At 40.9% G+C, this 23,783-nt stretch overlaps 1 protein-coding gene across 8 annotated transcripts in view; it reads right to left on the bottom strand.

Annotated features, from left to right (window-relative positions):
- The window catches only part of St6gal1 (ST6 beta-galactoside alpha-2,6-sialyltransferase 1), a 142,933-nt gene that overhangs the window by 30,692 nt on the left and 88,458 nt on the right, over positions 1–23,783 (bottom strand). For 3 of the 8 annotated variants that reach the window (XM_027951428.3, XM_027951430.2, XM_027951429.3), the window contains exons 3-4: positions 6,781–6,916; positions 1,918–2,575 (exon numbers count right to left, since the gene is read on the bottom strand). In XM_027951428.3, coding sequence (XP_027807229.1) covers positions 1,918–2,524 — 607 coding nt within the window. In that variant the 5' untranslated portion in view covers positions 2,525–2,575; positions 6,781–6,916. Of the gene's footprint in view, positions 1–1,917; positions 2,576–3,212; positions 3,366–6,780; positions 6,917–14,900; positions 15,276–15,308; positions 15,429–23,783 lie in introns of those variants that run through there. The other 5 variants (XM_027951433.2, XM_027951436.2, XM_071615165.1 and 2 more) reach the window with 5 other exon arrangements.

Genomic DNA, 23,783 nt, shown 5'->3' with positions numbered 1-23,783 from the left:
GGAAGTCCATAGTACCTGGAACTCATGGGCTTCACCAAAGGGTCTTCCTCTTCCCTGCTCCTTAAATGCCCAGAGGATATACACTATGAAAGTCAGAATATTTGAAGTCCAACATGCAATGTTATATCTCAGGATCAAAACTTATTTGAAGTTGTCAGTACAGTGTATACAAGATTATTTCAATTAACATTTATTGTAAGTTACTCAGACTTTTAAGGAGTGCATAAAAGTAAAGACATGGTTACATTTCACAGAGAGACCAGGCTCTGCCTTAAACTTCAACATAATCTTAACCAGGTAGACAATGATAACGTCACAGGAAAAAGGACCACCTAAGATCTGGGCAACTCTGAAAACTACCATTTTTCATTAAAAAATGAGAAATACAGAAAGAAATTTGGTTCTAGCATAGATGAACATAAGCAATAACATTTAGTTTTGAGAAAACAAAGTCCAATAGAAACCAAAAAGGCAAAGGTCCAAGTTGGGGTAGGGCTGGTCATCTTGGCAGCCTTCATTAAGTAAGCACTGCCTATTTGGGGAGGTAGAAAATGTGATCTCACCACTTTTTTCTGTTCTAGAGAATCCAATTGGCATCTCTACTTCTTCTGTGAGAGACCATGCTCGAATTCAGACCGTATTTCCTGGCAGTCAGAGGGAGGAAATAAAAAAGGATTTGCATTTCTCTAATTGCTAGAGATGATGAATATTTTTATATATATTTGTTTGATTTAAGGAGGCTGATTCATAGTGGGTTAGGGAGGGGGAACATGGGAGAAATAGAAAAACTCTAGATAGGGCAGAGGGGTGGGAGGGGAAGGGAAGGGGCAGGGGGTTAGCAAGGATGGTGGAATGTGATAGCTATCATTACCAAAGTAGATGTATGAAGACACAAATTGGTATGAACATATTTTATATACAACCAGAGACATGAAAATTTTTGCTGTTTATGTGCAATAAGAATTGCATTGCACTGTCATTTATTTTTAATAAAACAAATTGTTTTAATAAAACAATTAAAAAATTAAAAAGGAAAAGGAGACATATGACCTCACCTGCTCCAGTACCTCCAGGCTAACTGAAGAGCAAGCCTCCCTGGGCTTTGCTCTCTTTATAGCCTGATTAATTTCACAATAATGGGAAATATTTTCTTTCAAAATAAGAGAAATAAGGGACTTTAAGTAACTCTTTGTTGTATAAGTTCACCAATATGGGTAGACTTCTTTTATTCACTGTAACAGGTTTCAAGAAAAGTAAATTGATTTATTTTGACCAGTACTTTTGACCAGTTTAACTCTTAAACCGTTTTTTTTTTTTTTGGGTCACAGAGCCCTCTGAAAATAAATGTAACCTATGGACCTCTCCCTGGAGAAATGCACAGAGACTTGGCACATACACATTGTATACTCCATGAATATTTTTTGCATGCAATTTAGGGATTTATGGAACCCCTGAAGGTTGCCCCAGCCCCCCAATTCCTGCTCTTATTATTTTTTTCCCCAAAGAGAAAAGTTGAAGATTACTCAGGTAGTTGAGACCCAAACAGTCCTCATGAATTGGATAAAATAATAGAATTTGAGAACCTGCAAATGCAGGTCCTTGCTTCAAAGCTTTTCAAATTGTTGCTTATTGATAGCAATTGAACACTTTACAAATGAAATACTCTGCAGAACACCAATATTTGAAAGAGTTAAAAATAAAGCTACTCTTGGTGATAAAGATGCTAGGGGACTTGGATTCCCATCCTTTCAAATATCCCTGTGGCACTTCCAACTCTGAGAAAGACACTTGAAAACATCACTCTGGGCTGGCTCCAATGGCCCATCAAGCCACCCTTGGGCCCTTGTCTCCAGGACTGTTAATATGCCCAGGCACTGCCTGGGAGCATGGACTGTTCAGAGAACAATCTTAACATACCTATTTCTTGGCCCAGTTGGGAGGACTTCAGAGATCCTGCTGACGAGACAACAGCACATCTGTGCCATGGCCCAGCCTTGGTCCTGATGTTCTCCTTGGGCAGGTAGCCCTCCCAGTCAGAGGTGTTGAAGGGAAAGTCTGTGGCCTCCACCATGGATACATTCACACGGTCCCGAAGGTAGCAGCGCAGGGCATCTGCACTGTACTTGACACCTGGCCCTGGCCCCTTGTAGGACACTTTGTACTTGTTCATATTCAGATAATTCTTCAAGATCTTTTGCAACCTGGGGATAAGATTTTTTGATGAGCTTTCCTTGTTCCACACTTGGAAGGAGGCTTGTGGATTGGACTTGGTGGAGCCCTTGGGACCACTGAGGGCCTGGCTGTTCTTCTGTGGGTCCTGAGTGTTGTCTGAGGACACAGACTGGGAACGAGACCTCATGGTTAGTTTCTCCAGAGTCTTCAACACCTGGAATTCCTTGGTTTGCAATTTAAGAGAATCATAGTAACTCCCTTTCTTTCTTTCCTTCCAGACACAGATGACTGCAAACAGGAGAAAGGCCACAATACAGCAGCTGAATTTTTTCTTCATGTTGGTGTGAATCATAATGAAAGTTGTGTTCAGGGAAGCCCCTCTGTTCTCAGCAGGAGAACAAATCTAAAAAGAGTGGGACAAGGAAAAAAAAAAAAAAACGATGTAAAGAACATCCATAAGTGGCACACAGCCAGGGACAGTGGCACACATTGCAATCCCAGCAACTCAGGAGGCTGAGGCAGGAGATTGCAGTTCAAAGCCAGCCTCAGAAACTTATCAAGGCCCTAAGCAATTTAGCAAGACCCTGTCTCAAAATAAAAAGGGATGGGGATGTGGCTCAGTGGTTAAGTGCCCCTGGATTCAATCCCTAGTACCAAAAAAAAAAAAAAAAAAAAGGCACACAGAGGATGATGGGCCAAGCATTTAGAGTGAGAATATGTGAATTCCAGTCCTGCTATACCTCCCACCAATTATGCAGCTTTAAACAACTCTCTGAAAAATTCAGCTTTCATTTGGACTTTAAATGTACACAGCATTCCCTTGGACACTCCCTCCTTCCTCTGTGAACCCTGAATGCTTTCTATACCTTCCCACCTTTTATTTCTTTTTAAATTTTTTTTAACATTTATTTATTAGTTGTAACTGGACACGATATCTTCATTTCATTTATCCATTTTTATGTGGTGCTGAGGATCGAACCCAGGGCCTTGCACGTGTTAGGCAAGCACTCAACCTCTGAGCCACAATCCCAGCCCCCTACCTTTTATTTCTACACCCTGAGTCTTCGTCTCCGGTTGACTTGTCTACGTCCCTCGAGAAGCTTCACTCTTAGTTTCTTAAGGTCGGGAACCACATCTTGTGCATCACTTGGTTCCTAGAACCTTATACTATCTGTTAGATGAAGGCATGCACACTTGAAAAAAAAGAGAATAAAAAGAAGAGCAAGATGACTGTTCTATATCACAGAACCTGGAGTCTAAAATCCTCAGTGCTCTGGCATTATTTTAAAATAGCTGGAGAAAGACCCCTTGCCATGGATGATGCTACAGATTTGTGGTGCATCTCTCTAAGGGCTGTGATGTTGGACTCCCATATAAAAACAAAAACAAGGGTTGGTTTCACAACATGACACTCAGTTTTGTGCAGTGCACTGTAAGAACAGCACTCATAAGACAAGAAGTCGGCTAACTCACTTCATGATAGAGGAGAAGAAATCTTGATAAGGTAGCAGACATGTGGCAAATTAAAGAAATTGAAACAAATCTTCATTAAGCACAATAGATATTATTTAATTTCACTCTGACCAGAATCACTGTGATATATAACTAAAGAGAGCACCATACATATCAGAATCGAATAAAAGGGCTTCTTCTGAGCCATGCAGATGGGCTCTGACCCACCATCCAGGAAGGTGTTATAATCTCCACTTTTATAGATTAGCAGCAACCTGAGGCTCTGAAAGGTTAAAGGAAGTGCCCAGGATCACAAGGCTAAGGAAAGGTTCAAATTGAAGTGCATTTGATTCCATAAGCCAAGCTCCTTGTACTATATCTTGCACAGAAGTGTTGCAAGTTCTAGAAAGTGGGCCTCACTAAGCAAACAGAGCCAATTCATTTTCTCAGAATTTATTGTGCAACTGAATGGAAGATGGAAGCACTTTGAACTCAAACACTGTGTGTATCTTTTGGAAAACATTAAATTCTCTCCTCAATCACTGGATTTATTTACCGTAATAAGTCAAAGCAATTGCCCCCAAGATTTTGCTAATCCACAAGGAGTCTGGAGTCCCTTCTCATGAAGACTGCTCCTAAGGACATTAGGGATTAACCAGTAGGAAAACTGGGTTGGGTATCTGGCTTCTTTTTTCCATTCTTGATGATGTAGGGCAAATGAATATCTCTGCTCCTAAGTTTTTATAGGATATCTATTTTTGCCTACCTCATTCATAAAAATTTGGGAGGACCAAACAAAAGGAAATGTTAATGAACTTGGAAGTAGGTAAGAAAGGCAGGCAAGGTATTCTGAATAGAGATGGAAGAGCAGTTCCTTGGCAAGAGAGCCATGTGGGGGTGATACAGGCCCAGCGAGCAATGGCAGAGTAGAACACGGGCTAGGTCTCATCAGCCTAAGAGGCAGGTTCTTCATCCAAGACTCTAATTAACTGACATCCAGCTCACTGTTGGAATTTGCTGTAAGTACCAACCAAAGCAGTATTTCCTACTATTCTAGATCTTAGGAACCAGTGGCTCTGAGGATGATGGTTTCCTAGCATGGGTGGTTGAGATTTTGTAAATGTCCCAGAAGAAAAATTCAAACATAAGATCAAAAGGTGAGAGGTAGAAGGCTTGTCACATCATTAGGAAACTAAGGAATTACATTTCCTCAGCCACACAACAAGAATAAATCACATAACCATGTGACAACTCAAAAAAAAAAAAACTAGAGGGGCTGGGGTTGTGGCTCAGTGGTAGAGTGCTTGCCTCACATGTGTAAAGCACTAGGTTCAATTCTCAGCACCACATATAAATAAATGAATAAAATAAAGGCCTGTCAACACTACAAAATATTTTAAAAAATAGAGAAGTAGTATTTAAGGAGACCCAACTACATGGTAGACACTTTATCATTACATCATAGGAAATAGATATTCACAACTCTACTAGGAAATGAAGAAACTGAGCCTTAGCAGGGTTACAGGGCTTCTCTAAGGGTTTCTTTAGCTCATCAGTGCTAGAACCAGGATTGAAACCCAGGCCTATCTGATTCTAAAGGCCCATCATTGTCTTTTTACAAAAGAACAGGGATCTATGATAGGGAACAGTGAAAAGTCAGTGTTGGCCATCAGGACTCAGAAATCAGGGTACCCAGAGTGACAACTTGATATGTCAATTATAGAAAAGCCACTTCACCATAAGCAGTGCACCTGCCAGCACTGGTGAACATCATTTTACCACTCAGGGGCCCTTACACATGACTTAGGATTTGTAAGACACAGTATAGCTCTGTGAGATGAGCAAAACCGATTTTATGAGCTCCATTTATAGCTGAAGAACATGAGGTTTTGGGAATACAAGTAGTTTTTAAAGTTCCAAGAGTGATTTGGAAAGAATGGACTTGGAACTTGACTTTTACATATCTGAGTGAAAGGTAATGTCAGGGAGGGGACTGTGGGGGAAGAGTTCCCACAAACCACCTGGCCCAAGGACTGTCCTGCAACCCTCAAATGGCCCCAGCCTTCATGGCCTGTGCAGGTCATGGCTCCAGAGCACACATCTGAACTTAGATATCAGGTCCTTCAAGTCCACCAGCAGCCTGGAGCATCTGGTCATAGGGATTTAGAACTGCAGGATCCTCTTTCACCTCTCAAGCATTTTAATAAGGCAGACTGAAGAAGCTTCATCTAAACAGCCCAATAAAGGGGAAAGAGTAGCAAACTTTCTCCACAAATTCTTTGGAAAAACACTCCAAGTTTTGAATTTTCCTATCCCACCAACTGACTTCTTAAGCCTCCATGTATTTACACTTTTAAAATCTCTGCCCTTGACCTTCAGTAGAGCTCACGTCCACTGGGTACGATGCCTGTCCACTGCTTGCAATACTGCTTTGTAATTCTGCTTTTCATGTCTCCTCCTGGCATTTCTGAACCACCATACTCAACACAATGTCCCCCACAGGGATTATTGAGCTGGGTATGGTGGGGCATACCTGTAATCCTGGTGAGTCAGGAGACTAAGGCAGGAAGATCACAATTTCAAACAACTTAGCAAGACCCCATCTCACAATCAGGTAAAAAGGCTGGGAATGTAGGCTCAGTGGTAGAGCACCCTTGAGTTCAATCCAGTTTAAAAAAAAAAAAAAGGATTATTATACTCATGTGACTATATCAATGGATCCTTACAACCACCATGAGACTTCTGGGAAAAAGAATACGATAACAACTCGCATTACTGTCTACAGAGCCCAAGCTGGCAATAAAGCAGCAGAAAGAAAACCTTAAAGTAAGGAATTCTGCCATGAACTACTTATCAGCACATACTCAACATCAAATGTGGTGCTTGTCACATAGGTGCTCAAAAAGGCTGAGTGAATTATAGGGTAACTCAAATCTTATGTTTATAGCTTATAGAAAAACAGGCCAGCCACCTACACACCCACCTCCACCCTGCCCCACATTGAATCAGTGTTAGAGGACTAGAAAAGAAAAGAAAAACTATCAACACTGTAGTCAGGCATTGGGACCCTGAGATTCCTTGTCAGTGTATTCTGCCACACAATTTTTTACTCTGGAATGTACTCTCTGCTAGTTCATGCCTCTAGGTGTTTCTTACCTGCTTCTGGCTAATATTCCTGGGGCTGCAGGCCCTCCAGATCCTCAGGAGCAAGCACTGTTCTCCATGGGAACAAGGTCTGCTTTATTAGGTCTGGAGGCCAGGGCTCATTTTTCTCAGGATGATCAAAAAACATCTGCAAAAGGGAAAACAATTTTTTTAAAAAAATAGGAGGGGAGAACAGTTTTCTAGTAGAACTGGGTTAAATATTAACAAGATCGATAGGTACTTTTATAGGCCTAGACTCTGGTGTAACCCAGGAAGCCTTGGGATTTCAGAAAAGAGTGAAAAGCCTCTTCTTACAGGTACAATATTCTAGATCCCTGAACAGCAGGAAAGCCTAGAAAACTGACTATGCCAGATAGATGTATGCTGAAAGTATAAAGTAGGCCCCATCAACTAACCTGGGAAAGGCTTAGTTAACCTCTGCTTAGGGATAAATGGCAAGTAGACTCAACATCCTTGATGTTTGGTCAACAGCCTTCAAAATGATAACACTGGGCAGATTATAATAAAATTACATTTGAAAGAGCATTATAAATTAACTCAACTCTTCTAGATAGTATTCAAACCACAGAAATAAAAGCTCATGATTTTTGACCAAGTTGCCATACTTCTAGGAAATAAGACTGAATAAACAATTCAAAAGAGAAAGAAGATTACAAATTTTAGTTTCCTCCCATGTAAAATGATTCCCTACCTTATACAGTTGTGGTGAAGACTGAAAGAGGATTAAGGAAATAAAAATGTTTGTTCTATAAAGATCAAAAGTTTGTGCTGATAGATAGAGGCTAACCCACAATAAAGGAGAAGAGGAAGAATTAATATTCAGTAAATATTTATTCAGACAAAGAGGAATGAAGGGAAGGGAGGGGAGACAGGAAAAGAAAAGACAATGGAATGAATCTGAAATAATTTTCCTATGTATTTATATGAATATTCCATAGTGAATCCCACCATTAGATACATCCACAAGCATGGGGTCCTAACTAGAATAAGATATCCCATGTTTATATAATTATATCAAAATGAATTCTACTGTCAAGTACAACTAAAAGGAACCAATCAAAAATGAATATGGAATTTTAAAAAGAATGTGATTTTTATAAAGCTTTTAATTTCAAATTTATGGTAAAAAAAATTTAATTCAATTTCTAGCAATAGCTATACTCTGGGAGAATCTCTGGTGGGAGAATATACACAATTGTGTGTGTGAATTTACATAGCAAAAGGAAAAACTAATATTGTAATTAGAAAAAGCAAAACAGAAATGTGCATACATTTTTTTTATAACTTAATTCACCTTTTTATGTGGTGCTGGGGATCAAACCCAATGTCTCACACATGCTAGGCAAGCACTCTACCACTGAGCCACAACCGCAGCCCTACATACATTATCACGACAAAAAGTTATACATATCCAAGTGTCTTAAAAAATACACATGGTTGAGATCCCAAGACTAATGAGCAAACACAAAATAAAAGAATAATTCTCATTTTATCAGTTTGACTTCTTTTATTACTCTTCCTATGCTAGTTGAGTACTTATGGTAAAACTATTTGGAGCAAAATGAAAAATTAACTTCACCCTATGTATCAACTTGATGCACAATTTTGGGCTGACATGGAAGCTTGTCCTCGGTGGGGGGGCGGACGGACGTAGTATTACGAAAACTAAGAGAACACCATATAACAGGCATCATCCTCTACCATCAGGAGAAAATCCTCCTTTGAAGGTGGTGAGGGGGCTTTCAGGTTGGGAGAACCCCAGTTTTTCAAGCAAGTAGAGAGAACCTAGGCATGACTGACAGGGCAAAAGTGAGAGGCATAATCATATCCCTGGCTAAAATTTTGGCACGCCTTATCAATTCAGAAAAGATCTGGTTTGGGAGTAGCTTCCTGGGAGAATCAGGAAATGACTTTGATAAGAATCCCTCTTCTTAAGGCATGGGTTTCCTTTCTCACATCAGCACTTATCATTATGTGCACATTCATATTTGAGTTGATTGCTGTTTGTCTCCTTCTAATAAAAATGTGAAGCTCTAGGGGCTAGGGTTGTGGCTCAGCAGTACAGCACTCACCTAGCATGTGCGAGGCGCTGGGTTCGATCCTTAGCACCACATAAAAATAAATAAATAAAATAAAGGTATTGTGTCCAATCAGAACTTTAAAAAATAAATAATAATAATAATATTATAATGAAGTTCTATAAGTAGGAACCTTGTCAGTCCTCTTCACCACTAATGCTGGCATCTCCAAACACTAAGTGAATGCAGGGCATATGGTAGGCACTCAATAATATTTGTTGAGTGAAGCAGCCCTTTTGAGAATTCTGCATATTTCAGTCATCAGTGATGGAAGAGGCTTTCTTAGCCCCATCAGGCACTAGCCTTTAGGTGATATCTACTGTGTGTGGAGTCTGCTTTGCTGCGCTTCCCTAACAATGCATGTGCTGCTGGGACATGAGGCTTTGGTTTGAGTTCCACCATAGACACCAGTAGAGTGCACCAAACCCAGCTTTCCTTCTGTGATGTCAACTGCATCAGCTTGAAAGACTTGCCCTTGAGAAGATAAAAATCACTCTTGATTTCAAAAAACAAACCATTTAAAGCAATGTGGTGCAACTGACTATCTAGATGTATTGCAGGTGATGATAAAGACCTTCCAAAAATAGTGACAGTGCTGCCAGTTAGACAGCAGCACTGTCTTCAACCAGCTGCAGAAGTGATAACGGAACCCTCTGCTCTGGAGGATAAACTAGTGATCATGACAGTAATGGCTGCCATTTACTTAGAACTAGCTATATGTTCATGCTCGGCACTCACAATAGCTTAGGGGTTAACAGTACAAGGGCTGAAGTCAGACTGATGTAAGTCTCACCAGTTACATGACCTTGGGCTACTCACCCCTCTAAAACTCAGTTAATTCGCCTATCAAATGGAAAGAATAACAGATCCTATCTCATAGGGTGATGTACAAAATCAAGTAAGATCATACATCCAAAGGGATTGTAACAGTGCCTGTGACAAGTACTATCGACACATGTCATTTATTCCTCACCATGCCCCACTCATGTGGACACCATTGTTATTCCCAAGTTACAAACAGGGAAAATGAGACAGGGAAGATAAGGGGCATTTGGACTGCTACTTGAATTTCTCTCTTTCATGCAATACTTATAAAGTTCCATCTGTATGGAATGTCCTTTCCTGCCTTGTTCACACTATGCCCATTCAGACTCTAACACCAATTAAAGAACCCCTTGACTTTGAAGCCTTCCATGACCCCACAGAGATCACTGTGACTCCACTATGCCCGTCTGTCCCTCATAAACCTATGTGACATTTGAGAGCAGATCTGTCCCAGCCATATTGACAGTTCTTTTCTTTGAGACATCTCTGGCTCCCTGCATCTAGTAGCCAGGCTCTGGATCATGACTATGAAATGTTGAGTCATGTTTGAATGAAAGAATGTCAAGTTTTGTGCGGAGTGAGAGAGAGAAATTTAATTTCATTTTTGCTACATATCGATTTCCAGTTTTCCCAGCACCATTTGTTGAGGAGGCTGTCTTTTCTCTAATAAATGTTTTGGGCACCTTTGTCTAGTATGAGTTTATTTATGTGGGTTTATTTATGTGGGTTTGTCTCTGTGCCTACTATTATGTACCATTGGTCTATGTGTCTGTTTTGGTGCCAATACCATGCCATTTTTTGTTATTAGGGCTCTGTAGTATAATTTAATGACTGGTATTGTGATGCCTCCTGCTTCAATCTTCTTGCTAGGGATTGCTTTGGCTATTCTGGGTCTCTTATTTTTCCAAATGAATTTTCATGATTGCTTTTTTTAGTTCTATGAAGAATGTCATTGGGATTTTATAGGAATTGAATTCAATCTGTATAATACTTTTGAGAGTATGGCCATTTTGAGAATATTAATTCTGCCTTCCAACAATATGGGAGATCTTTCCATCTTCTAGGGCCTTCTTTCTTTCTTTGGTGTTCTGTAGTTTCCATTGTAGAGGTCTTTCACCTCTTTTGTTAGATTGATTGCCAAGTTTTGTTTTGTTTTGCTTTGTTTTGTTTTTGAGGCTATTGTGAATGGGATTTTCCTAATTTCTCTTGAATGAAAGAATGAAGCTAGTTCTGACACCATCCCTCCCTCCTCCCCACAACCTGATTGCCAAAATCCCCTCTACAGCACTGGTGTGTAGATGTTCATTTAGTCTGCTGGATATACTGAATGACAGGGAAATCAACACCTCCCTAGGTGGCACATGGCTGTCCAAGCTGTTGTGCCTTTTTGACCTCAAAATGAAAGAAAATCAATTTCCCTGTAAAAATGGATCCAGTGATTTAAGCTCTGCTCTCTGTTCACATAGACTCAGAATGAAAGTCACTAACATTTCTTCAGGCCAACCAACATGCAGGCTCAGTATTAAGAATGTTTCATGCATCCACAAATTATTCTTACTGCTATGCTGTGCGGACCACACCACCCACTATCCCTGCAGTCATCTACTCCCACACCATTCATTCACACACATCTCTTCATTCTTTGAATATTTTAGCTCAAGACTCCCTGTAATTTCCCCCAACACTATCTCTCCTGCGGTGCTTAGTTATATGTGAATATCATATCCACCTACGAGATAGTCTAGTTCTCTGGCCTCACAGCTCTTGAATCTCTTCTACCCCCATATTTGTGATATCAATCACTCACTCTCAGGTTAGAATTCTGATCTTTTTATTTCCAAAAAATATACTCCCTCCATAATCCCAATTTCAGACTTCCTTTTCCAATCACCACTCCTTGTCTTTCCAGCTTCTTCCAACTCTTCCCAACTCCAGCAATCTTCTGTGGCTCATCCTATCAACTCCTTGGTCTCCCTCACCTCCCACATCCTTACTCCCCTTCCTACCAGCTTAAATTCCTTAGTTAAGCATTAAAAGGACTCCCCTATCCTCTCTTATCACATGGTTGGCCAAAACCCAATCCTGGCTAAATCCAATGCTGTCTGACCCCATACCTGCAGCCATGCAATTGAACTTGGCTAGATAACAACCACACAACAATGTGTATTGATTTCACTCCATGTTACTGATCACTAACTGCCAGAAGGTCCTTAGTCTTCCCAGCAGTCACATGCTGCACTTCCAGTACACTCACCTACCACCCTCCTAGAATTCTTTTTTACTTTATCCTCTCATTCTCACTCTTCCCTGATGAACTTGCTACTTGTTCATGGAGAAAACATAAGGTACCAGAATAGAAGTTGCTCAAGCCCCCTACCACAGCCCACATCACCTACAGTTATGTGTATATGTCTCTTCATAGGTCTCTTTCTCTGTTACATGAACTGGCTGCATCTAACACTTGCAATGACCAGCATTCATCCACTGGATTCTGTACACTCTTGTCTACTTAGGGAAATTATTATATAAAATTTCCCCCTTTTTTCCTCTGCATCAACAAGTACCTCTTTCTCAAAGGTCATTCTCATTAGCACATAGACATGCTGATATTCCCATATCTTTTTTTTAAGAGAGAAGACAGAAAGAGAGAGAGAATTTTTTTAAATATTTATTTTTCAGGTTTTCGGTGGACACAACATCTTTATTTTATGTGGTGCTGAGGAATGAACCCAGTGCCCACACATGCCAGGCAAGCGTGTTACCGCTTGAGCCACATCCCCAACCCAATATTCTCATATCTTAAAAAAAAAAAAAAAAACCTTTAAAAACAAAAAGAACAAAAAGGAAAACCCTCTCATGATTCAGGCAGCCTCCTCCTGACTCTGATCAGCTTTGCATCACTAATAGTGAGACACCTAGATAGTAGCTGCCTATGAAACATTCTTACCCCACATGTTTAATCTGCTTATTATCAAGTCTTTGTATGCAACTCCAGTTTTTAGTAAATTCAGAAGAAAGAGAAAATTAAACAACACCATAGGAATGTTATCAGACAAATTCAGAACATAAGACAGAACTATTGAAATTGTTTCATCAACAAGTCACTGAGCATAAAAAAAACCCAAATAGCTTAAAAGAAATGACAATACTATCAAATAGAGACCCTGCTTACACCTTAATTTACAAAACATCTTTGGAGACAAGTGGATTATTTGAATATACATTAACTATTATATGATATTAAGAAATTATTGTTAATCTTGTTAGGTGTATTAATTGTATTGCAGTTATTTTTTACAAGGCCCTCTGCATGTGAAGTAGTAAGAGATGAAATTTACTTTAAATACTTCAGCCAAAACCAAAATAAAGTAAAGCAAATATGAAAAAGATGCAATGTCATTTAGATTGAGCTATGTAAGGAACAAAGATGGTTTACAAATTCTTTTTTTCTTGACCAATAAGATTGTTCGGCAATTTAGTCTTCTGGATACACTGAATGACAGGGAGTGAGCACAGGGCATATGGTAGGCACTCAATAATATTTGTTTACAACAGATAATTGTTTGTTTTACTGAAGGAATTGACTTAAAAAAATTGGCCTAGCCAAAGTTCACAGATTTGGCTAATGAACAAATTCTAAACAAATTCCATTTCCCTGCCCCTTTCTCTAAATCTCTTGACCTCATTTCAACTTCCAGCTCTGGCCCTATTTCTCTTTATACCAAAACTCTTTGGCCATATCACTATTTCCAATTCCCATCTTCCCATTCTCATTTCAAGCCTCCCCATCTCCACAAAACTGTTCTTGGTAGCGTCACCAAAGACCTCTGTGACCTCCACGTTGTTAAGCAGGTGGTCAATGCTCAGTCTTCATCTTTTCTCCCATCAGCAGGACTGTAAGTAGTTGTTTGATTCTTCCTATTTGATACATATTGTTCACATGGCCTCCAAATCCTCCAGTTCTGGTTTTTCTATGTTACTGGTCACTGCTTCTCAGTAGTCTCCACGGCTGGCTGATTCCTCACCTCCCCCACTTCTCTGCACTGACTAATGACTAGCTATGATCAGGTTCCCCTCCGCCCAGCCTGCATTTTACATTCGATATGCATTTGATAAAGTCTACTAAAGTGAGTGCAGAAGGCAGATTCTGTCAGTGAGTTCTAGTCACCACGTGCCAAGAAACAGGCACCTTAGGACGTGCTACTCAAAGTGAGATCTACCGACAAGTGCTTGTCTGAAAAAGTTTTTCAAGGTCCAAGAGGAGAAAAGTACAGAAACTGAGTGTAAACAACTTTTATAATAATTTCAAAGGACAGTTTTATTCCTATCAAATATAACAAATATTTTTAAATGGGGTTTGCCTTTTGAATGACCTCTTATTTCATTTTATCATCCTATAAATCATTTTATTATAAATTGCAAAACTACTGACATATGAGAACCTGGGCAAAGAACCTAGTTCTTCATTACCAATAGTTTAAGTGGCCCTGGCTTTGGAAATGACGGAGGCTGTCATCTCAAAAACCCAGATTCAAATCCTGGCTTTTCTATCAGTCACCTGATAATTTCTGTGTGCATTGTGCCTTCATCTGTAACACACAAAGAATAATACTTAAAAGTTCACCTCTGTAGTACACAGAGAAAATTAATGGTAGATCTTATCACTTTGTTTAAGATAATAATTATGAAGCATTTACCATGTGCTAAAGTCTCTTTATTATGGCAGAGTCCACTTATTTCCTAGTCCATTTATTTCCTAATAATAAAGCTTACAGTAAAATTGTTAGCGCCAGTTTCCTACAGTCTCCAAGGAGCTAGTCCCTGCCGACAGGGATCCCACACCCCAGCTCCTAGACACTTTCAGCCTATTGAGTGGCAGCCAGCACGGGTCAAGACACCAACAGTTTTGTCAAAACATTTCTGACGTGTAACTATTTTGCTGAAAAAAGCAGCAAAGGTCAGAAGTGTTATAGGCAACAGGAAACCAATTTGTAGCTAGTGAATCTGAGAAGCGTATTTAGGAAGCCATGAGAGATTTACAGTCTGCGAAGCTGAGTTCGCAAACATCTAATGGAGGGTACGCTTAACTGCAGGGGTAAGGGTGGGGACAGGGAGATCCTGTGCAGAAAAAAGCTCTGAAGATAAAGGGGCTTTTATTCCTGCCTGACCTAACTGTTCCAGACTCAGACCGCAAAAGGGGCTGCTTACCAGAGATTAGATCTTCTTCCAGCCAGAGAAGGTACTGATGGAGAAGATAAGGAAATCTTCAGAAATTCCTGCAGATCTTTGCACAGAGGTTTTCTAATGGGCCTAGAGAACAGAACTTGGTAGGGGGGGTGTTGAGTCCTTCCCATCCACATGGCAGTGGTCCCTGACCAGAGTCAATCACTCTGAATACATAAAGCAACAAGAAAATTTTGGCCACTTGCTACTGTCTTGAACCTGGTGTCCCACAGACAGAAAAAGGTATGCTTGCAGAAGTTATGGTCTATTTGACAGATGGCTGATCAAAAATAGGCCCTTCACTTCCCATTAGCTTTCCTTCTACATAAATACCCATTCCCCAGTATAGGTAGTGAAAGCCCCAGTCCCAGTAGGCATCTTCCCCAATCTTACCTCACTAATGACCAATCTGCATTCCTCTCCACAAATCAAAGTTAAGCAGAGGAGGAAGGAGTAAAAAGGGCCTATAAAAAGGGCTGAATAAATACAGCACCACATGCCCCTCTTTCCTCCACTCCCCTATACTACACCACACCCCTGTACTACAGAAAAAGAGAATACAAGCCCGCCTCCAACTCTGAAAGAGGAACTGTTTCACTTCCTCCACCTCCCCACCTCTCCACCTCCCCACACCCCAGCACTTTAAAGCAAATGTCAGATTTCACCTCACTGGTTCCTACCAGCTCTTCTCAATTGGGCTCCATAAGAAAATTCAGCCTTAACATGACATTCTTTGTAGATATCAACTTACTGACTGGCAAATAAAATGGTATTAGTTATGTATCATCCTTGGAACTACTGAGAATATGGGCCTCATAAACTTTTCTATTGAATTCAGTTCTCTAAATTACCATACCAGGTTCTCCACAGAACATATGAATCTATTTATGATAATTAGCTGTGACCATATTGCCACTATCCCCTAAAATCCAAGCTACTCACAAATTTTTACCAACTCTCTTGAGTATGTACCTCACACTAAATTGCTCAAATGAGGATCTACAAAAAGGTCAGCACTGTTTGTTTGGATAATAGGCCGTTTTCAACTTGATTTTAATCTATAACAGTGTCCCACCTCCCCACATGACACTATTTTATTCTCTTCCACTGAGGACACATGTTCATTTGTCCTCTGGAACAACCCACACTCCTCATCTAGCTGATGACTTCCTTACAGTGTGTTTAAGGTACTCCTCAGTTCTATGTCCTGCAAACTGTTATGTTTTAATACTGGTTGAGATATGATGATTTCAAGTTCAAGGTCCTCCTAGGTTAGTTTTGATTGTTTGTTTGTTTGTTTGTTTTCTGTGTATGGATATTTTCTTTTTTTAATGTTTGAAAGGATCTAAGTCCTACAATCTAAAGCCATTGAGGATTTAGGAGATGAACAGGCGATGCCTGTGCTTTTCTACTTTGCAGTGGCCCCAAAGCCTGGAAGAAAATACACACCAATACTCAGAATAGGTTTGTTCCTCCAGAAAATGTGCATAGGTCCACTGTGAGCCAGACTGGGGACACAGCAGCACCAAAGCCAGAAATCCCCAGTCCCCCAGCATTTGCCACCTAGTGAGGGGTAAATAAAGAATCAAAGTACACAGGTATGTGGTGCTTTGGAAGGAGATAACCACTCTGCAGAAAAGCAGGGCAGAGGGATGGAGACCACCTGGGGTGAGGTGGGGGTGGTGGTGGAGATTTTAAAAATGATCAGAGGAAGTCTCACTGAGGAGTCATTAAAGGAAAGGTGGTGAGGAAGGGAGAAGGTCATGCAGCTTCCTGGTGAAAAGGGTAGCAGGTGGAGGGCAGTAAAATGCCTAGGCAGGGGCATATCGGCATGCTTCAAGAACAGCATCAAGGCCCAGGGCAGAGTGCGCAAGAGGACGGGCATGGGGTGGGCACCGGAAGAGGCGTGTAGGGCCCTAGACTGGTGCAAGAATTTTGACTTTGTGTGTGTCTTATGATCCACATAAATTGCCCAACTAAAATCATTTTAATATAGCTGATCTCTTTTTCTTCTCCTCAAAAACAAATACATCTTCTGGTATTTTCTTCGTTGTCTTGGTCCACAGATTAGGAAATCTTACCCAGACATTTGCCTTGTTGTTTCATGTTCATTTAAAGCTTTAATCAAGACTACTTTAGGTGACAGAGAATCTAAAATTTATTACCTATTTGCTATTAAATTTTCAGAATATTTTACTGAGGAATCCTTTCTCAGGTCACTACCTCACAGTGTAAGTTTTACTGCCAGTATTTTCCAAGAATTCTGGTACAATCATAGCAAGCAACCACACATTGCCCCAAATTTCCCAATTTGTTGAGGTGGAAACAGTTCTCTCTTTCTCTCTCTCTCTTCCATTTTCATGAGACTATGGAACTAGACACTTTCAGCAGTATCATAAAGTAAGATAAAATACATCAATATTTTTAAAAGAATCTTGGCTTTTCCCTCTAAGAATTGGCTGACTTATGTTTGAAAGGGACTGTTCTGGCTACCACATGGAGAATTCACTGTGGTAGGGGGAAGATTGGTGAGAGTACAAAAGAAAGTGCTTTCAAGAAGCTGTTGTAAGGAGCCCGCGGAAACTGCTTCTCGGTCCGGGTCCTGCTGAGGGCCAGTCAGGACTCACCCAGTGCTTTGGTTGCCCGGCAAGGGGAACGAAATGCTGCCATTCGCATAGGATACCAACATGGCAGAGATCTGACGTCTGCAGAAAGCGGCGGAGGAGGGAACTTCATCAATACCAGTGGTGACATAAGCAGTTGGTCTCCTGGTAGGGGGGGTGAGGCACAGTCACCCGAGTCTCCTCAATTTGTCGTCGAGCCAGAGGGAAGGAGCCGGGCCGCCGCCAGCGCCCGGAGCAGGCCCAGCGGCTCGCCAGCGTGGTGACCGCGTGACCCCAATTGGAGAGGGGGCGGAGCGGAGCCGCCACCCGCAACCACAAGGTGGGCAGACCCGCGACCCAGTGGTACATGGGCGTGGTAGGAGGGGCAGGGCAGAGACACCGCCCACGCTTGCAAGGTAAACAGACCTGTGTCAGCCTGGCGGGTCAGGCCCAGTGGCCAGCCAGTGTGGTACACACGTCACCCCAACTGGAGTAGGGGCAGAGCAGATCCTTCTCCCACGCCCGGATCAGGCCCTGCCGGTGTGGTGGTCACGTGACCCCAGTTGGAGTGGGGGCGGAGCGGAACTGCCACCCGTGCCCGCAGGGTGAGCAGACCAGTGATCAACCTGCAGATCAGGCCCAGGGGTCCGCAGGCGTGGTAGGAGGGGCAGGGCAGATCCGCCGCCCGCGCCTCCAAGGTAGGCAGACCTACAACAGACCGGCGGATCAGGCCCAGGAGCCTGCCGGCGTGGTACAAACACCACCCTAATTGGAGTAGTGGCAGAGCAGAGTCGCCGCCCGTGCCAGGAACAGGCCCAGCGTCCTGCAGGCGGGGTAGCCATGACACCCTAATTGGAGTAGGGGCAGAGCAGAGCCTCCACCCGTGCCCGAAAGGTGGGCAGATCTGCGACCGACCAGCGGGACAGGCCCAGTGGCCTGCCGGTACGACAGACACGTCACCCCATTTGCAGTAGGGGCAGAGTAGAGCCGCCGCCCGCGCCTGCAGGGTAGGCAAACCTGCAACCGACCGGCGGATCAGGCCCGGTGGCCTGCCGGCGTGGTACACTCGTCACCCCAATTGGAGTAGGGGCAGAACAGAGCCGCCGCCAGCTCCCAGAACAGGCCCAGTGACCTGCCGGCGTGGTAGCCACGACACCCCAATTGGAATAAGGAGAGAGCAGAGCCGCCGCCCGCACCTGCAGGAAAGATACGCAAGCAGTATGAAAAGACAAGGAAAGAAAGGACCACAAGCAATGCAGGTCAACGCAACTTTAGAAGAGGTAACAGCTGCAGCAGATGGAATGTCAGATAAAGAATTCAGGATATACATGCTTCAGATGATCTGGAGTATCAAGGAAGACATTAAACAGCAAAATCAGACAATGAAAGATCACTTCGACAACGAATTACGCAAACAAATCCAGGAAGCAAAGGATCAACTATACAGGGAGATAGAGGTTATAAAAAACAAACAAACAGAAATCCTAGAAATGCAGGAAGCAATAAACCAACTTAAAAACTCAATGGAGAATACTACCAGCAGAGTAGAACACTTAGAAGATAGAACATCAGACAATTAAGACAAAGTATTTCAACTGGAAAAGAACATAGACAGCTCAGCAAGACTGTTAAGAAACCATGAGCAGAACATCCAAGAAATATGGGATAACATTAAGAGACCAAACTTAAGAGTCACTGGGATACAGGAAGGTACAGAGCTCCAAACCAAAGGAATGAGCAGTCTATTCAATGAAATAATACAAGAAAACTTCCCAGACTTGAAGAATGAGACAGAACCCCAAATCCTAGAAGCCTACAGGACACCGAATGTGCAAAATCATAAGAGACCCACACCTAGACACATCATAATGAAGATGCCCAACATACAGAATAAGGAGAGAATTTTAAAAGCTACAAGAGAAAGGAAGCAGATTACATTTAGGGGTAAGCCAATCAGGATAACAGCTGATCTGTCAACACAGACTCTGAAAGCTAGAAGATCCTGGAATAACATATTTCAAACACTGAAAGAAAATGGGTTCCAACCAAGAATTGTGTATCCAGCGAAATTAAGCTTCAGGATGGAGGATGAAATTAAAACCTTCCACGATAAACAAAAGTTTAAAGAATTCGCAGCTAGAAAACCATCTCTTCAAAACATCCTCGCCAAAGCATTACAGGAAGAGGAAATGGAAAATAACAATGAAAACCAACAGTGGGAGGTAGGACAGTAAAGGGGGGGGGAATAATCAAAGAGGAAAACAAACCATGTTTAGTAACAGAAATAAACAAATATGGCTGGAAGAACAACCCATATCTCAATAATAACCCTAAATGTTAATGGCTTAAACTCACCAATTAAGAGACACAGGCTAGTAGAATGGATCACAAAACAAGACCCAACAATATGCTGCCTACAGGAGACGCATTTGATAGGAAAAGACATACATAGGCTGAAGGTGAAAGGTTGGGAAAAATCATATCACTCATATGGACTTCGGAAACAAGCAGGAGTGTCCATACTCATATCAAATAAAATAGATTTCAAGCCAAAGTTAATCAAAAGAGATAAAGAGGGACACTACATACTGCTTAAGGGAACCATACACCAACAAGACATAACAATCATAAATATTTATGCCCCAAACAATGGTGCAGCTATGTTCGTCAAACAAACTCTTCTCAAGTTCAAGAGTCTAATAGATCACCATACCATAATCATGGGAGACTTCAACACACCTCTCTCGCCACTGGACAGATCTTCCAAACAAAAGTTGAATAAGGAAACTATAGAACTCAATAACACTATTAATAACCTAGACCTAATTGACATATATAGAATATACCACCCAACATCAAGCAGTTACACTTTTTTCTCAGCAGCACATGGATCCTTCTCAAAAATAGATCATATATTATGTCACAGGGCAACTCTTAGACAATATAAAGGAGTAGAGATAATACCATGCATCTTATCTGATCATAATGGAATGAAACTGAAAATCAACGATAAAAGAAGGAAGGAAAAAGCATACATCACTTGGAGAATGAACAATAGGTTACTGAATGATCAATGGGTTATAGAAGATATCAAGAAGGAAATTAAAAAATTCTTAGAGATAAATGAAAACACAGACACAACATATCGGAATCTATGGGACACATTGAAAGCAGTTCTAAGAGGAAAATTCATTGCTTGGAGTTCATTCCTTAAAAAAAGAAAAAACCAACAAATAAATGATCTCATACTTCATCTCAAAATCCTTGAAAAAGAAGAGCAAAACAACAGCAAAAGAAGTAGAAGGCAAGAAATAATTAAAATCAGAGCTGAAATTAATGAATTCGAAACAAAAGAAACAATTGAAAAAATTGACAAAACTAAAAGTTGGTTCTTTGAAAAAATAAACAAAATCGACAGACCCTTAGCGATGCTAGCGAAGAGAAGAAGAGAGAGAACTCAAATTACTAGCATACGGGATGAAAAAGGCAATATCACAACAGACACTTCAGAAATACAGAAGATAATCAAAAACTATTTTGAATCCTTATACTCCAACAAATTAGAAGATAGTGAAGGCATAGATAAATTTCTTAAGTCATATGATCTGCCCAGATTGAGTCAGGAGGATATAGAAAACCTAAACAGACCAATATCAATTGAGGAAATAGAAGAAACCATAAAAAGACTTCCAACTAAGAAAAGCCCAGGTCCAGATGGGTATACAGCAGAATTTTACAAAACCTTTAAAGAAGAACTAATACCAATACTTTTCAAGCTACTTCAGGAAATAGAAAAGGAGGGAGAACTTCCAAATTCATTCTATGAGGCCAACATCACCCTGATACCTAAACCAGACAAAGACACTTCAAAGAAAGAAAACTACAGACCAATATCTCTAATGAACCTAGATGCAAAAATCCTCAATAAAATTCTGGCGAATCGGATACAAAAACATATCAAAAAAATTGTACACCATGATCAAGTAGGATTCATCCCAGGGATGCAAGGCTGGTTCAATATACGGAAATCAATAAATGTTATTCACCACATCAATAGACTTAAAAATAAGAACCATATGATCATCTCGATAGATGCGGAAAAAGCATTTGACAAAGTACAGCATCCCTTTATGTTCAAAACTCTAGAAAAACTAGGGATAACAGGAACATACCTCAATATTGTAAAAGCAATCTATGCTAAGCCTCAGGCTAGCATCATTCTGAATGGAGAAAAACTGAAGGCATTCCCTCTAAAATCTGGAACTAGACAGGGATGCCCTCTCTCTCCACTTCTGTTCAACATAGTTCTCGAAACACTGGCCAGAGCAATTAGACAGACGAAAGAAATTAAAGGCATAAAAATAGGAAAAGAAGAACTTAAATTATCACTATTTGCAGATGATATGATTCTATACCTAGCAGACCCAAAAGGCTCTACAAAGAAACTATTAGAGCTAATAAATGAATTCAGCAAAGTGGCAGGATATAAAATCAACACGCATAAATCAAAGGCATTCCTGTATATCAGCGACAAATCCTCTGAAATGGAAATGAGGACAACCACTCCATTCAAAATATCTTCAAAAAAAATAAAATACTTGGGAATCAACCTAACAAAAGAGGTGAAAGACTTATACAATGAAAACTACAGAACCCTAAAGAGAGAAATAGAAGAAGATCTTAGAAGATGGAAAAATATACCCTGTTCATGGATAGGCAGAACTAACATCATCAAAATGGCGATATTACCAAAAGTTCTCTATAGGTTTAATGCAATGCCAATCAAAATCCCATCGGCATTTCTTGTAGAAATAGAGAAAGCAATCATGAAATTCATATGGAAAAATAAAAGACCCAGAATAGCAAAAACAATGCTAAGCAGGAAGTGTGAATCAGGCGGTATAGCGATACCAGACTTCAAACTATACTACAGAGCAATAGTAACAAAAACAGCATGGTACTGGTACCAAAACAGGCGGGTGGACCAATGGTACAGAATAGAGGACACAGAAACCAATCCACAAAACTACAACTATCTTATATTTGATAAAGGGGCTAAAAGCATGCAATGGAGGAAGGATAGCATCTTCAACAAATGGTGCTGGGAAAACTGGAAATCCATATGCAACAAAATGAAACTGAATCCCTTTCTCTCGCCATGCACAAAAGTGAATTCAAAATGGATCAAGGAGCTTGATATCAAATCAGAGACACGGCGTCTGATAGAAGAAAAAGTTGGCTACGATCTACATACTGTGGGGTCGGGCTCCAAATTCCTCAATAGGACACCCATAGCACAAAAGTTAATAACTAGAATCAACAAATGGGACTTACTCAAACTAAAAAGTTTTTTCTCAGCAAAAGAAACAATAAGAGAGGTAAATAGGGAGCCTACACCCTGGGAACAAATCTTTACTCCTCACACTTCAGATAGAGCCCTAATATCCAGAGTATACAAAGAACTCAAAAAATTAGACAATAAGAAAACAAACAACCCAATCAACAAATGGGCCAAGGACCTGAACAGACACTTCTCAGAGGAGGACATACAGTCAATCAACAAGTACATGAAAAAATGCTCAACATCTCTAGCTGTCAGAGAAATGCAAATCAAAACCACCCTAAGATACCATCTCACTCCAGTAAGATTGGCAGCCATTAGGAAGTCAAACAACAACAAGTGCTGGCGAGGATGTGGGGAAAAGGGTACACTTGTACATTGCTGGTGGGACTGCAGATTGGTGCAGCCAATTTGGAAAGCAGTATGGAGATTTCTTGGAAAGCTGGGAATGGAGCCACCATTTGACCCAGCTATTCCCCTTCTTGGTCTATTCCCTAAAGACCTAAAAAGAGCATGCTACAGGGACACTGCTACATCGATGTTCATAGCAGCACAGTTCACAATAGCAAGACTGTGGAACCAACCTAGATGCCCTTCAATAGACGAATGGATAAAAAAAATGTGGCATTTATACACAATGGAGTATTACTCTGCATTAAAAAATGACAAAATCATAGAATTTACAGGGAAATGGATGGCATTAGAGCAGATTATTCTAAGTGAAGCTAGCCAATCCCTAAAAAACAAATGCCAAATGTCTTCTTTGATATAAGGAGAGTAACTAAGAACAGTGTAGGGACGAAGAACAGGAGAAGAAGATTAACATTTAACAGGGATGAGAGGTGGGAGGGAAAGGGAGAGAGAAGGGAAATTGCATGGTAATGGAAGGAGACCCTCAGGGTTATACAGTGGAGGAGGTAGAGA

Source organism: Marmota flaviventris, chromosome 8 (assembly GCF_047511675.1).
Source record: "Marmota flaviventris isolate mMarFla1 chromosome 8, mMarFla1.hap1, whole genome shotgun sequence".
Classification (NCBI taxonomy): Eukaryota; Metazoa; Chordata; class Mammalia; order Rodentia; family Sciuridae; genus Marmota; species Marmota flaviventris.
This window is presented reverse-complemented; position numbering and strand designations above follow the sequence as displayed.